General features: G+C 50.3%; 1 protein-coding gene across 2 annotated transcripts in view; it reads right to left on the bottom strand.

The window, feature by feature from the left end:
• Window positions 1-15,254, bottom strand: part of N4BP2L1 (NEDD4 binding protein 2 like 1) — a 32,973-nt gene extending 17,719 nt beyond the window's left edge. For both annotated transcript variants that reach the window (XM_056107936.1, XM_056107937.1), the window contains exon 1: window positions 14,987-15,254. In XM_056107936.1, coding sequence (XP_055963911.1) covers window positions 14,987-15,228 — 242 coding nt within the window. In that variant the 5' untranslated portion in view covers window positions 15,229-15,254. The remainder of the gene's footprint in view (window positions 1-14,986) is intronic.
• Between the last annotated feature and the right edge of the window lie 1,370 nt (window positions 15,255-16,624).

Below are 16,624 nucleotides of genomic sequence, written 5' to 3'. Positions count from 1 at the left end.
TCTGGGGGAGGCGGGATGCGGTACCTACCCCATCTGGGGCTTCCCGATGATCTCGGCTCTTTTTGGAACCTGTTTTTTTCTTTTTTCCTTCGGGATCTGTGGATCCCGCCCTCCATGTTGTCCTTCTCTTCGGCTGAATGCTGTAAATATGGCCAGGTGTGGGTGTTTCACTGTATGACAAAGACTTAGACCCGAAAGCTTTGTAACTGCTCTCATGGTGATTCAATAAATAAAATTATAAAAAATGAAAAAGAAGAGTAAGGTGGAGTTCATGCACAATTTAATCAGCTAATCAGTGGCTGAATAAATAGCAGTACTCCTACATAAAAATAAATAAATAAATAAATAAAAATTCAAGTTACTGGATTTTTTTCCTCAAGGAACTAAGAAAGTTTCCCATAACTTTGAGAATGGGGAAGGACTAGCTGTAAATGAGGCCCCTAATAACTGACCCCACCACCGCCCACCTCTGAGAGATGGACCTTACCACTCACTGCCTCTTGCTGACCTGCCATGTCACAGTAGCCGAGGAACTGAAAGGAAGCTCCAGGCATCCCAGCCGGTCTCACCCTCACCCCTCAGATTGCCCAAGAATTGAAAGTGTTTGGATCCTGGGTATTTGCCTGAAGGAGTTAAAATGTTATATCCAAACCTACACGCGGATGTAATTTACAGATACTTTATAATAACTGCCAAAGTTTAGAAGTAACCAAGATTTAGTAGTTTGGTGGATGTATCGTCAGTGTGATCCATTCAGACACAGGAACATTGTTCGGAATAAAAAGAGATGAGCCACCAAGCCATGGAAAGATGTGGAGGAGACAAATACTTTTCACTAAGCAAAAGCAGACGATCTGGAAATGCCACATGCATTGATACGAACTCTACAGACAATCGAGTAAGTGAAACTGTAGAAAGTCAAATAACTGCCAGGGTTAACGATTGCCAGGAATTAGGGGGAGGGAGGAGGAGGAAAGACAAAGGATTTTTATAAGAATAAAAATAATAATCTGGGGGCTGGAGCAATAGCACAGCGGGAAGGGTGTTTGCCTTGCATGCGACTGACTCGGCTTCGGTTCCCAGCATCCCATATGGTCTCCCGAGCACCGCCAGGAGTGATTCCTGAGTGCAGAGCCAGAAGGAACCCCTGAGCAACGCTGGGTGTGACCCAAAAATAATAAAAAATAATAATAATCTGAAGTCTGGAGTGATAGTTTAGCACATGGGACACTTGCCTTGCACACAGCTGCCCTGGGTTCAGTTCCCAGAACCCCATATGGTCCCCTGAGCACTGCTAGGAGTGGTCCCTGAGTGCAGAGCCAGGAGTAAGCCCTAAGCACAGCCGGGTAAGGCCCCCCCAAAAAAATAAAAATATTCTGTAGCATACATGGATACATGATACATTTGCATGACCTACACATTTCAATATCCATAATGTAAAGTACGGACTGTGGGTGACGATAATGAGTTGACTTTGGGTGACAGTGATCAGTCAACATCTGTTCATCGATCGTAACAAATGTAGTACTCAGTGGAGTGTGTTCATGCTGGACAAGGCTGGGCTCACACCAGAAATCTCTAAGACCTTCCTCTAGAGATTGCTGTGAACCTAAAACTGCTCTCAAAATATTTCCAGGAACCAGGGAGAATAGCTCAAAGAGGAGACAGTGCAAGTCATGTGGGAAGCCAGAGTTACATCCCTGACATCACTCAAACACACACACACACAAAGGCTGAGCATGTCTGGGAGTGGCCTGCAAGTCCCTGAGCATGGCTGGGAAAGCCCTGATTTCACATGCGTGATCATAGGATGAGTGTCTGCCACACCACATCTTAAATACTGTGGTAATAACATGTACACAACTTATTAATAAAATATCAGTTCCATTTTAAAGAACACACATTTCAAGAATTGAAAAATCAAGTGACGTCTGCTGATTCGAATACTAATAAAATTATTATAACACTAAATAATGTATAAACAATAGCAAAACATGAGGCCAGAGTGGTAGTACAAAGGGTAGAATGTTTGCCTTGCATATGCAAGCAGGGTTTGATCACTGGCATCCTGCATGGTCCTCTATGGTCCCTTGAGCAACATCAGGCGTGATTCCTGAGTGCAGAGCCAGGGATCACATAAATGATCATAGGATGAGTGATCAGTGGATCCTGAGAACTGCCAGGTGGGGCCCTGAACAAAAGCAAACAAAAAAGCATAACATTTTTTTTAAGTCAGGCAGGATTCTAAGGTCCTACAGACTCCGTAGCCTTCCTGTGCCAGTGCAGCCCACCACACTCTGGCCAGTTCCTCTGCAGACCCGCCACAAGCAAAGAGCCCAGTGCGGGGACCCTTTGTCCAATATGCTCAATGGAGAAGATGGAATCAGAGACACACTGACCTCACTTTTATTTCAGCTGTTTCCCACAAAATGTCATAAGTCAGAGACAACAGAACCAAATGGGAAATCATGTAGGCAAATAAACACTGGGGTTTTTTTTTTAACCACGGCTTATGGTTAATATGCAAATGCAGGGTCTGGAGCAATAGCAGAGTGGGTAGGGCATTTGCCTTGCACGTGGCCAACCCGGGTTTGATTCCCAGCATCCCATATGGTCCCCCAAGCACCACCAGGAATAATTCCTGAATGCATAAGCCAGGAGTAACCTCTGTGCATCGCCAGGTGTGACCCAAAAAGCAAATAAATAAATTAAATTAAAAAAAGGTGCAAATGTATCTTTCATTCCTTGTTTCTTTTATTATTTTTTTAATCCCCTTTAGGGAGCTGGAGTGATAGGATAGCAGATCAAGTGCTTGCTTGCCTTGCATGTAGCCAACCCATGTTCTATCCCAGACACCTCATATGGTTCCCCAAGCACCACCAAGAGTAATTCCTGAGCACAGAACTAGGAGTAACCTCTGAGCATTGCCAGATGTGGCCCCTAAAACACCCCCCCAACAAAAAGTTTCCCTAGAGATTAGAAAAATAGCACAAGGGGTGGGATCATACAGGGGATAAGGCATTTGTCTTACATGCAGATAATCACTGCTTAGTCCCCTGAGCACAGAGCCAGGTGTGGTCCTAAATCCCAAATAATAAATAAATGAATGAATGAATCTCCGCCTTAGTGAGCCTACTAGGGGAGGGAAATGACATTTCGAGTCATTGCCCTGACAGAGGCTCTAATGAGGGAAACTTAGATATTAGACAAACAATTTTTAGGTGGGAAGGGAAACCACTCCCAGAAGTGGTCCGAGCTTACTCCTGGCTCTGTGCTCAGGGATCACTCCTGGTGGGCTCAGAGGACCATACTGGGTGCCAGGGATCAAACCTAAGTAAGCCGTGTGTGAGGCGATAGCCTACCCAACTGCACCATCTCTTCAGCTCCATCAGACTCTCATCTCACTCTTCCCTCAACCCCACTGAGCCAAGTTACTGAGATAACTTGGAGTTATAAAAATCATTGGGGCTGGAGCAATAAAACAGCGGGTAGGGCATTTGCCTTGCACGCAGCCGATCTGAATTCGATTCCCAGCATCCCATATGGTCCCATGAGTGCCGCCAGGAGTAATTCTGAGTGCAGAACCAGGAGTAACCCCTGAGCATCGCCGGGTGTGACCCAAAAAGCAAAAAAAAAAAAATCACATCTTTGAGTTCTTCTAGAGTCTGTAAAGGCCTAGAATGGTGGTTTCTATAGGGAATTTACTGGAATGCCCAGAGGGACCTAGGGCACTAAGGCAAGTTATGCAACATCCTGTCACATGAGCAAACCAGGAAGAGACTCAGGACACCCTTCGGGTGTTAGGTGTTGACTACAGCATAGCATAAGTCAAGATAAGTTCATCAGGACAAATAGGAAAACATTTGTTTTGTTTGGGGGCCCTCCCCAGCTGTGCTCAGGTTTACTCCTGCTCTATTCTCAGGGATCAATCACTCCGGGTGGTGCTCTGGGAACGCTATGTGATGCCGGGGGAATTGCCGGGGAATTGAACCTGCGTTGGCCATGTGCAAGGCAAGCACCTTGGTTGCTGTCTATCTTTCTAGGCCCCTATATAGGAACACTTATTTTAAAGTCTAAATCTCATCTAATATTACCTTCAAGGTAGCACATTAATAAAAAAAAAAACTAATTTCCTGATAATTTTTTTTCCTGATAATTTTTTTTCCTGGTAATTTTTTTGTACGAGTACTGCTATTTTTTCAGCCACTGATTAGCTGATTGAATTGGGCATGAACTCCACCTTAATTTTTTTTAATTTTATTTAATTTTTTTCTTTTTATATTTATTTATTGAATCGCTGTGGGAAAAATTACTAAGCTTTCAAGTTTAAGTCTCAGTCATACACAATGATCAAACACCTTTCCCTTCACCAGTACTCGTTTTTCACCACCAAGAACCCCAGTATACCCCCCTCCCACCCCTCCAAATGCCTGTAAGGCAGACGATTTCTACTTAACTCTTCTCTCCATTGATTACATTCATTATTTTGACAAAAGATGCACCATTATTGTTTAGAATTTCCCCCCAAACAATCAGAATTGCTGAAAAGGCATTGTGAAATACTTTGTTTTCTATAGCTGGTTATGAGAATCATATAATGATTTTAGATTTCTGCAAAGGGCCAGATAATTATGAGATTGGTTTCTGTGTGTCTGGTATTATGGCTGTGCCAGAGAGCCACTCGTGGGGGGTAACTCACGACCTCGGTAGAGCGTGAAGGACGAGCCGGTACTGCTCACCCTTCCCATAAACTGCAGTTGCCCCATCAGCGCCAGCTCGTACCTGGTTTTCCTATAAGCTCTGAGGCGGCGGCCACCTTGCTGCCAGGGGGGAAAAAGGCAGAAGGGAGCAACACCCTTTCCCTCCCAGGGAGGCATGGCGCTGTAGTTTAATGCATGGTCTATTCACTTTTCTTCTGTAAGCTGCTGGGCTCTGGACTAAGTCCTTTTGCCTCTGGAGCCATGGCCGTGCCAGAAATCCGCTTGTGGGGGACAACTCATGACCTCGGTAGGGCGTGAAGGATGACCCGGTACTGTCCCCCTTCTCATGAGTCTACAGTTGCCCTGTCACCACCAGCTCATACCTGGATTTCCAATAAGCTCTGAGGCGGCAGCCACCTTGCTACCAGGAGGGGAAAAGGCAGAAGGGAACAACACCCTTTCCCTCCCGGGAAGGCATGGCGCCGTAGTTTAACACATGGTCCATTCAATTTTCTGCCGCAAGCTGCCAGGTTCTGGATTAAGTCCTTTTGCCTCTGGAGCCATGGCCATGCCAGAGAGCCGCTTGTGGGGGGCAACTCGTGACCTCAGTAGGGTGTGAAGGACGAGCCAGTACTGCCCCCTTCCCATGAGACTGCAGTTGCCCTGTCACCGCCGGCTCATACCTGGCTTTCCAATAAGCTCTGAGCTGGCGGCCACCTTGTATGCACTCCAGATGCATTTCTGCCAAAAGCCTCTGGGTTTCAAGATTTGTTTCTGTGTCTCCGGTATCATGGCCATTAATCAGCTTGATCAGGAGCCAGAGAGGCCATTTGTAGGCGGCGACTCAGGGTCCTATTGGGATAGGGAGAAAGAGTTGGCTCCACCCCCATGTGGTTAGGCCCCATGTGTCTCGTCACTGCAGGCCCAAACCTGACTGTCCAGTGGCCTCTGGAGGATGGTGGTCACCAGGCCGCCAGGGGGAACAGGCCAAGGCACAAAACCCATTCCCACCTGGAGTGGTCCAGTGCCAGTAACCTACTGCAGGAACAGGACGCATTTCTCCCAAAAGCCTTTGGGTTCTGAGATTCACTTCTGAGTCTCTGAGATCATGGCCATTAAGCAGTTCGATCAGGAACCAGAGAGGCCATGCCTCCAATTATATAGCTGAGCTGGAGGTGGTTTGTGGGTGTGTCTCCCACATACCTAACTTTTGGCCGTTTACTTTCTCGGAACGCGGGTTCCGGGGCCGAGACCTCCAAGCCTACTGGCATTGGAGTCGAGCATCTTCCATCCAGATCCTCCAAATTCCAGCAGGCGGGGGTCACACCCACCACCTGGCCCCCTGGCACCGTGTAATCCCATCAGCGGCCAAGACTCAGAGACTATAAAATCCAGATCCCGGACGAGAACAGTGCAGTCTTTTGCCCCCGCGCCTGGGTGTCCCTCACCGGGACCCCTTGGAGGGGAGCGGGTTGAGCTTTCCTCCCCGCCCCGACCGGGGTTCCAGCAGCCGAAGACCTCCAGGACCAGCCACCACCATGCTGAGACCACTCTCCGCACACATGAAGGTACTGGCAGAGGGACAAAGCCACGCGGGTTCCGGGGCCGAGACCTCCAAGCCTACTGGGATTGGAGTCGAGCATCTTCCATCCAGATCCTCCAAATTCCAGCAGGCGGGGGTCACACCCACCACCTGGCCCCCTGGCGCCGTGTAATCCCATCAGCGGCCAAGACTCAGAGACTATAAAATCTAGATCCAGCAGCGCGACATCTTATCAGAACTTTTTTTTATGACATCTTATTATCTCATTCCTACTTTGGACATACTTGCAGGCTATTGAATGTAGCCTGCCCACAGGGCAGAGTCTGGCAAACTCCCCGTGGCATACCAAATATGCCAAATACCAGTAACAATGATGGGTCTCATTCTCCTAAGGAGCCGTGAATATAATCTCAGGGCTAGGATGAAAGAGACGTTACTGGGGCCTGCTTGAGGCAATCGACGATTAACAGGATGATGAAATGAAAAAAAAAAAAACGTTCTCGGTAAACTTTGCCCCAAGTTTTTGGGGTCTGGCCAAAGGCACAGCAGCAATTTTGGGGTATCTGAAAGTCTGACGGTGCCATCAGGCTGCTTATGCACTCACCTTACAGATACAGATTGACCTGCTGGCGGCACCATACCCCCTCTGATAATTTTTTAATCTCAGAAAAAACATCATCAAAACTGACAATAAAACTTACCCTGACAAAAAAAAAAAAACTTACCCTGACAGGTGAATTTCCAGTTGGCTGAGCTGCTTAGAAAGCCTTTGTTTGGGAGCTGGAGTGATAGTACAGTGAGTAGGGCATTTGCCTTGCATGTGGCTGATGTGGGTTCGAGGACCATATGAATGCTGAGAAAGGTTTTTTTTTCCTTTTTGAATGCTGAGAAAGTTTCAGCATCCCATATGGTCCCCTGAGCATCGCTAAGGGTAATTCCTGAGTGCACAGCCAAGAATGACCCCTGTGCAACGCGGGTGTAATCCAAAAAGCAAAAAAATAAAATTAAAAGTTCCTGTTTGGGGCTGGACCCATAGCACGGCGGGTAGGGTGTTTGCCTTGCACACGGCCAAGCCGGGTTCAATTCCCAGCATGCCATATGATCCCCCGAGCACCGCCAGGAGTAATTCCTGAGTGCATGAGCCAGGAGGAACCTCTGAGCATCCCCAGGTGTGACCCAAAAGGAAAAAAAAAAAAAGAAGAAGAAGGTCCTTGTTTCCTTCCCTTATTTCCTGTATAAATGCACAGCCCAGGGGCTGGAGAGACGGTACAGTGGGTAAGGTGCTTGCCTTGCACGTGGCTGAACCCATTTAGATCCCTGTCACTCAATATGGTCCTCTGAGCCCTGCCAAGAGTAATCCCCAAGTGCAGAGCCAGGAGGAAGCCCTGAGCACTGCTGGGCAAAAAGGAAAAAAAAACTTTTTAAAAAAAAATAACAATTAAAAAAAATTTGAAGTCTGCCAACTAGAAATTGTCAGAAGAATCCACAAACAACCTTTCTCAGCATTCATATAGAATAAAAATGAAAACTAATGAGATTCTGACACTGGCAACAATGGCAACAGAAGTGTGAAAGCATCAGGGTTAGAGAAATAAGCCGAACATACAAGAGCATACACACTGTAAGATTCTACTCACATGAGGATCTGAGTAACTGAATTTATAGTCAGAAAGAACAAAGGTCTCTCTCTCGCTCGCTCTCTCTCTCTCTCTGTCTCACACATACACACACGCGCGCGCGCGTGCGCACACACACACACACACACACACACACATTATGGTTTGCAATACAGATATCGAAAGGTTATCATGTATATCCCTTTAGGGAAACCGAGGAGATTGGTGGTAGTAAATATACACTGGTGATGGGACACGGGTGTTGGAACATTATCTGACTGAAACCCAATCAAGAAAGAAAGACCAAAGGTTCCCAGAGGCTGAGGGGAGGGTGACTGGGAAGTTATTGCTTAAAAAGTACAGAGTTCCTGTTTGGGTCACTAAAAAAAAAAAAACAGTGAATTAGTTGCACAATCCCCATACAAGGCTCCAAATTTGCACTTGAAATGTTTAAAAGGAGGAGGGAAATTTTTGCATGCACACACACAGAGGCAGGCACAGGACAACCCAAGGGGAGCAGCTGGTGCACAATGCTTTCACTGAGGCAGGAGCAAAGGATGGGCGCAACGCACGCTGAGTTCACAGGACAGCTGTGTGAACAGTTCTACAGCTGCTCAAAAGTGAATGCATCTTGACATAAGAATCCGAGTTTAATTCTGGGCTTCTTTTTTCAACTTTCAATATTCTCCATGGTCTGTCCCTATATTTCTTAATTCTCTTATATGAAGCACCCACTTCGGTCAAGCCATTCTCCTCACAATCCCAGAAGCATCTCACTCATTACCATCTCCTTCCACGAATCAATGCTACTAATTCTTTTCTTGGTTCAGTCTCATCCTCCCCTCGTTCAAGGGCAGCCCAGGATCCATAAGGAGGGACTAGCCCTCCCCTCATTCTCCCGCTTGTCCTGTGGACAGTCCCGCTCTTAACCTAATCTGGCACATAATTTACTAAACAAGTAACTAGTTTTGAATATTCTCATTATTGTACACTAATGCTGATTTGTATGTAATAACAATAGCTGGAATTAATGCAGGCTGCAACAGTATCTTAAATACCATGCTAATCACACACACACACACACACAACAACAACAACAACAACAACAACCTTGTTGGGGGCTGGAGCAATAGTATAGCGGGTAGGGCATTTGCCTGGCACGTGGCCAACCCGGGTTCGATTCCCAGCATCCCACATGGTCCCCCGAGCACAGCCAGGAGTAATTCCTGAGTGCATGAGCCAGGTGTAACCCGAAAAGCAAAAAAAAAAAAAACCTTGTTAATGAAGCATTAGCTCCATTTTAAAGAAAAAAAACTTCATGATTCAAGTGACCTACGCTAATTCTCATACTAATAAAACTACCGTGAGTGACACAATAGCAATTTATAGCAATTTAGAGAGAAAATAGCATAATATTTAATAAGAATGCCACTAAAATCAATCTTGTGAATTTGAAAATATATCCTGACGGAAAGGTAGAACAGTGGGTTGGTGTTTGCCTTGGTAGACTGACCTAGGCTCAATCCCTAGCACCACCTGCAGTCCCCTGAGCACTGCCAGGAGTGATCCCTGCGCACAGAGCCAAGAGGAAACCCTGAGCACTGCCAGGTCTGGCTCCCTATCCTTCAAAGAAAAAAAAATCTAAAACAACTTTTACTAACAGACTTTGTCATTTAGTGGGGCAGTGAGTATTTACACTGGGCGTCCGTTACTGCATCACTTACACTCCAAGCCTGTTCTTCTCCATATTTAGGTTGGCTTACATTACATGTGTCATACACACACATATTAAACACCTTCCTGATGAATACATCTTTATGTTTATGCACTTGTCCAATCATTGACTTAGGATAACTTCCTGGAGGGATTCACAGGTCAAAACAAGAACTTATTGTTGTAATAGTTGTGAGTGAGATAGGGGTAATAAAACAGATTTAGGGACCATGGTAACTCGCTAGCACTCTGATGTGTCATTAAAAAAATCTTTTTTTTTGCAGTGCTAAAGGTCAAGTCCAGAGCTGTATATGCAAGCCACGTGCTCTACTATTGAGCCATATCCTCCACCCATATATAATTTTTTGATTGGTTTTTGGACCACACCCGGCAGCGCTCAGGGATCACTCTTGGTGGGCTTGAAGGACCATATGAGGTGACAGGGATTGAACCAGATGTCTGCTTGCAAGACAAATACCCTCCCAACTGTACTATTGTTCCAGCCCCAATCCCAATATTTTTTAACCAAATAAGATTTCAAATGTTTTTAAATATGGCCAAGAAATTTAAATAGGTGTTATTCAAACTAAGAAAACATACAGATGAAACGCACAAAATCTAACTTTGATCTGGAGGATAAAACATTAAAACTTTAATTTATGAATGAAAAATCCTAATTTAAGAAACACTTTGTTATCTAATCTAAATTAAACAATAATTAACATTTATTATTTGCGGCGGAGTCACGGGGTTATACCTGGCAGTGCTCAGGGCTTACTCTTGCTTCCGTGTTCAGCGATCACTTGACAAGGCTTATATGTAGTGCCAGGGATTAATCCTGAGTCAGTAGCATGCAAGACTAGTAAGTACCTTACCCATTGTAATGTCTCTCCAGTCCCCTAACTCTGAATCTTTATGAGAAATTAATTATGCAGGAAAAAAGTGAACCATGTCTATCTAAAGCCCTTTAATTTTATAAAAACTACCATCATTTAAAAAAAGTTTTTTTCTTTTTGGGTCACACCTGGAAGTGCTCAGGGGTTACTCCTGGCTCTGCACTCAGGAATCACTCCTGGTCGTGCTTGGGGAACCATATGAGATGCTGGGAATCGAACCCGGATCAGCTGCATGCAAGGCAAATGCCCTACCTGCTGTGCTATTGCTCCAGCCCCCATTTTAAATTTTTATAATTTTTATCCATAAACCTTTTCAACTTTTAAAGAACCATTTATTTACCTGACTCATGAATAAAGCATGCTCTTGATAGAAAACCTGGAAAATACAAAAATTTAAGAAAATACACATTTCCTAGAACCCAACAATTCACAAGATAGCCTTACACACTTTATTTTTTTAAAATTTATTTATTTATTTATCACCGTGAGAAAAGTCACAAAACTTTCAAGTTTAAGTCTCGGTCACACAATGATCGAACATCCCTCCCTTCACCAGTAATTATTTTTCACCACCAAGAACCCCAATATACCCCCCTCCCACTCTTCCCGATGCCTGTGAGGCAGATGATTTCTACTTAACTCTCTCTCTACTTTCATTACGTTCATTATTTTGGCAAAAGATGCACCATTATTGTTTGAAATTTCCCCCCAACAATTAGAACTGCCGAAAAGGCATTGTGAAATAATTTGTTTTCTATTACTGGTTATGAAAACCATATGATGTTGTGCAGCCACAGCAGCGGCCGCGCAATTTTTGATTTCTAATATTTTGCTAATTAAGTCTGGAGGGATTTCTGCCAAGAGCCAGATAATTACAAGATTGGTTTGTGTGCGTCTGGTACCATGGCCGTGCCGAAGAGCTGCTCGTGGTGGGCAGCTCAGGACCTCAGTAGGGCATGAAGGATGAGCTGGTACCGCCCCCTTCCCATGAGACTGCAGTTGCCCTGTCACCACCGGCTCATACCTGGCTTTCCTATAAGCTCTGAGGCGGCGGCCTCCATGCTGCTGGAGTGGGGGGGAGAGACAAAGGCCCTTTCCCTCCGGGGTGGGGGGGTAATGGCGCCTCAGTTTAATGCATAGTCCATTCACATTTCTGCCGCAAGCTGCCTTGCATGTGACTGACCCAGGTTCAAGCTGCTGGGCTCTGAATTAGGTCCTTGTGCCTCTGGAGCCATGGCTGTGTCGGAGAGCCACTCATGCGGCGCAACTCGTAGCCTCGGTCAGGCGTCAGCCTTACACACTTTCAAACACTATTTTCTACATGTTTGCTTTTCTTTTTTTTTTTTAAAAAAAAAACTACGTATATCGATGTATTCGATATGGCATATCGACGTATTCGATATGCCAAACACAGTAACAACAAAGTCTCCAATGGAGACGTTACTGGGCCCGCTCGAGCAAATCGATGATCAACGGGAGGGCCTCTTTTTTTTAAAAAAAAAAGCATTTTCTTATTCTCCATCCCCGACACAGCTCCTAGAAAAGTGAAGAAAGATGATCTTGAGGCAAACAGCCTAAGACATCCACTGCACCTGTTTTCACCTCAAACCTCCTAGCTGAGCTGTGACTGCTTAGAAAGCTTTTGATTGATAGCATAGCAGGTAGGGTGCTTGCCTTGCATGTGACTGACCCAGTTCAATCCCCGGCATCTCATATGGTCCCCCAAGCACCACCAGGAATAACTCCAGAGTGCAGAGCCAGAAGCACCCCCACCCCATGCCCCCCAAAAGAGAAAAGTCCTTATTTCCTGCATAAATGCACAGTCGAGAGGTGTAGAGACAGTACAGCGGGTATAGAACTTGCATGGGGCTGGCCCCAATTAGATCCTGGTCACCCAATATGATCCTCCAAGCTCTGCCAGGAGTGATCTCGGAGATCCCAGAGCCAGGAGTCAGCCCTGAGCACCACTGGGTATAGCACCAAAACAAAAATTGAAAAAGAACAAAATTGAAATCTGCCAACTAGAAATTGTCAGAAGAATCTACTCTACAAGTGTAACCTTTCTTAGCATTCACATAGAATGAAAATGAGGCCCAGTGATTGCCCACAGTCCCCTACTCTTTTCCCAAAGAAGATCTGAAAGCAGTCAGCAGACTCCCAGGCTGGTGCCCGCAGGATTTCTAATGAGCAGGTCTACCCTCTAGTGTCTTCTGCTTAGCCAACGTGAACCAGGAATTAAAATCCTGGGGCCAGGGTAGGGGAGAGTGGGTAGGGTGCTTGCCTTGCAAATGACTGACGCGTTCGATCTCCAACACTCGATAGGGTCCTCATAGCCCAGTCAGAAGTGATAACCTGAGCTCAGAGTGACAAGTCGGCCCTGAACACAGCCAGGAGTGTTCAAAAAAAAAAAACTAAATAAATAAATAAAACAAAATCCTAGGCCGAAGAGATAGACCTTGTATGCAGCTGACCCTGGGACCATGCGGTCCCTGTACACTGAGTGTGTAGTTTAATGGTGCCCACCAAGCACTACCAATTGGTCCCTCCACCCTCAGATCCTAAAAGTACAGGAGGCTGGAGAGCCTGAAGGGAGATGATGAGCTGGCCTAGAGGGCCGCACTCTCCTTCCAGATGAGGATTGAGAGGTCAAACCCCCATTCCAGTGTCCCAGGCCATGCGCCTTCCACTCATGCTACTTTCCTCCTGAGTAAGTGGCAAGCAAAATCTTGGCCGAAGATGTTTATTTCCTTTTTTGACATTAAGTGTGTGACAGGTCACACAAGAGCAAAGCCAAAATGAAACTAGCAAGAAATGACTTCCAAGAGTTTTGGCTGCTTAAAGATGAGCCACCTTGTCTGAAACAGACTCAAGTACACACACACGTACACAAAGCAACCCCCCCCCCCCCCCCAGAGTTCTGCTGGGCTCTGAGGGGGCTCCTTCGCTCTCCAGCTCCAAATGGCCAGAAAGACTTACTGAAACGCTACTTTAAGAAAAGTTCCAGGAGACCTGGAGAGATAATACCCTGGGTAGGTATGCGAAAGAGCGGTTCGATCCTCGGCATCCCATATGGTCCCCCGAGCCCTGCCAGGAGTAATTACTGGGCGCAGAGGCAGATGTGCCCAAAACCCAAAAAGAAAAAAGAAAAGCAAAGGTAACCGGGGCCAGAGCGATCGTACACCGGGCAGGGAGTCTGCAAGGGGCCGTCCAAGAGTGATCCTGGAGCACAGAGTCAGGAGTAATTTCTGAGCACCCCCAGGTGTGGCCATCCCAAAACCGAACCAAAAACAGATTTAAAAAAAAAAGAATAAAAGAAAGGAAAGGTACCAACCGCCCTTTGGAAGCCCCACCCCCCTTCCTTCCACTTCCGTAACAATATTGTGCTAAAAGCTTTCCCACAGCAGGCCAGGAACCCGCCTGTCACCGTCAGCTCCCACGAGCGGACCCAGAGATGTCTCTCCCGCGGGCTCAGCCTCCTCCACACCGCGTTAGCAGTTCCCCGGCCCGCTGGCGCTGCGGGCCAGGGGATGCTGCGGCGGGTGCGGGCCAGGGGATGCTGCGGCGGGTGCGGGCCAGGGGCCGCGACAACCGCTGAGCACGCACACACCGCGCTCCGCAGCCTGGAGCACGGCCTCCCCGCCAGAAACTTCACCGGGAAGCAGAAGCAGGTGCAACACGGGCGCGCTCGAGAGGTGACCCCGCGAACCGGGCTCGAGAGCGCATCTCCCGGCGGGGTGGGGTCGCGGGCGCCGAGGGACAGCGGAGGGACAGCGGACGGGACAGCGGACGGGCAGAGCAAGGCCGCGGGGCGGGCGGGTGCGGGTCGGCAGCGGCCAGCGGCCAGGCCGTTCGGCGTCGCTGTGGCCTCGGGGTCCCGTCCGGGGGGCGGAGGGCGGGCGCGGTGGCCTAGCGCGGGGGCAGCAGGCGCCCAGCCCGGTCCCGGGGCGCGCGGCTTACGCAATCGCGAGGAAACCCGCCTCGCGCCGCCCCGGGCTCGGTCCGCGACAGGCCGGGGTGCCTGCGCCCCTGCCCCCACCCCGGGGCCCCTGGAGCCGCGAGGCGAGCCCGGAAGGTGCGGCCTCCGGCCCCGATCCCCGCCTCCCCGCCCGGCGGAAAACGCCTGTTGACACCCGGCGGCGGGGGTCCGCGCGCCCGCGGCCCGCCGGGCGGGTTTCACCACAGTCGCCGCGGGATCGGCTCCTTCGCTTGCTGGGGTTCTGCTTTTGTTCCCGTGTCCTGCGCGCACAGAAACTGCCGTGGGGCCGGGGGGCGGGGGCCGAGGGGGGCGGCCAGCTCCGCAGAGGGTCGCCCGGCACCCGGCGGGCCGCGCGGGGGGCGCTGCCACCGGGGGCCGGCGCGGGGCGCAGTGGCCGAGCGCGTCCTCCGGGGCCGAGCAGGGACGCGACCGGGGCCCGCCGGGCCCCCGCCTGGGCACGGGCCCGGCGCCGCGGGGGCCCCCTCGGGCCGGGCCGGGCCGGGCGGGAGGGGAGTCCCGCGCCCCGCCGGCTCCTGACCTACCTGGCCAGGGTGGTCTTGCCCGAGCCCGGGAGGCCGCGCAGGAGGTAGAGGTGTTTGCGGAAGCTGTGGCGGCGCGCGGGGGTCCCGCGCGGGGGCGGCGGGGCCGGGGGCCGAGGCGCCGCCGGCGGCTGCCGCTGCTGCTGCTGGGGCTGCGGGTGCTGCTGCGGGCGCTGCTGCTGCGGGCGCTGCTGCTGCCGCCGCACGCTCAGCCTCCCGAAGGCTTCCAGAAAACTCTCCTCCATGGGGAGGGGCTGGCACCGGGCGCCGGGGCTCCCTCCTCGCGTCGGGGTCTCCGCCAGGCTGTTGTTTTTGTGGCGCCCCGGCCATGTGATAGGTGCGGGGGCGGCGCTCGCTCGGGGCCGGCCCCTCCTACCCGCCAGCCCCGCGCGCCAGGGGCGGCCCCACCTGGGCAGCGGGCGGCGAGGGGGCGGGCCGCAGCCCCCCGACCCCGCACCCCCGCGCCCCGGACTCCGCGGGCACCCTGGGCCGAAGCGCCGCGCGGCCCCGAGGCTCCGGGCCGCTCTCGGCGCCCGTCCCTGCCCGGCCTCGACGGGCGGGGACGGCGAAACCCTGGTGGGTGGCGCCCGAGGGACAGAAGCGCTTTGTAGAGGAACAGTCCAGGCCCTCGTCCCCCGCACGGCCCCGTGCACGCACACCCTCCCCGCCCCCGCCGGGACCCCCGCGTCCGGACGGCGCCCCACAGGCCGCGCCCCCTCTCTGAGTCGGGGTCTTTCCCATTGCGCTCGGACGGGCCGGCCTCTCGGTGGCGGAGGGCGAGGGGCCGCCGCGCACCTTCGGACCGCCTCTGCCTCCCCCAAAGTGCCCCGGCGACCGGCACGGGGTCCTGCTCCGCGGGGAGGGCGCCCGGGAGCCGTCGGGAAGGAGGCCGAGCGGCCCGCGCTCCGCCCGGTCCAGGGTCCGGTCCGCCGCTCCGCGACAGGTGAGCGGCAGTTGCACCGCCAGCATCTCACGCCCGGGCTGTGAGGGAGGAACCACCGTTTTTCTCTGAACCCAGATTAAAAACTGAATGGGAGGGCGGAGGCATTTTGAAGAAAAGAAAAGGGGAAAACTGCCCTTGCATTCGCCCGCATCTCCCCCCTGAGATGGTCATTTCCTCGGTTTTAGGGCGCATTTCACCATTCTAGGGAAATGGTCGCGCCAGTCCGAGATGTGTGCTTTGCTTCCCCCCCCCCCACCCCCCCCCCCCGCCTGAAGAAGCTCCTGTGCTCTCTCAGGTACGTACCCCTCTCTTTCCTCACCTTATGTCCCAAATAGACTGGTTTTACTGGAAGAAAGAAATACTATTACAAAAAAGGAAGGCCATCCTGAAGAATCCAGCATCTGCTGTGCCTTTGGCTATAGTGGTTATTGTAAGTACGTTTTGTTCCTGTCTGCTAACACGAAGTTTCCAGGAGGAACCGAGAAGCCACCTCTTCGGAAACAAACCTCAGAGATTAATTTCAGCGTGAGCTCCGAAGAGGACGATTCTAGGAGACTCTGTATGTGGGGGGGGGGGGGGGAGGGGAGGGGGGACTGCACCTTCTCCTTGGGACCCCTGCCGGCTCCTGAGTGGGCACAGTAAGATTAGCTGCTTCCCCTTGGAGATTAAAAGCTTCGCTGAATAGAGTACAGGAATGC

This window comes from Sorex fumeus, unplaced genomic scaffold, assembly GCF_029834395.1.
Source record: "Sorex fumeus unplaced genomic scaffold, SorFum_2.1 ptg000183l, whole genome shotgun sequence".
NCBI classification, from domain to species: Eukaryota; Metazoa; Chordata; class Mammalia; order Eulipotyphla; family Soricidae; genus Sorex; species Sorex fumeus.
Note: the sequence above shows the minus strand (reverse complement) of the source record. Positions and strands in the feature narration are given on the sequence as shown.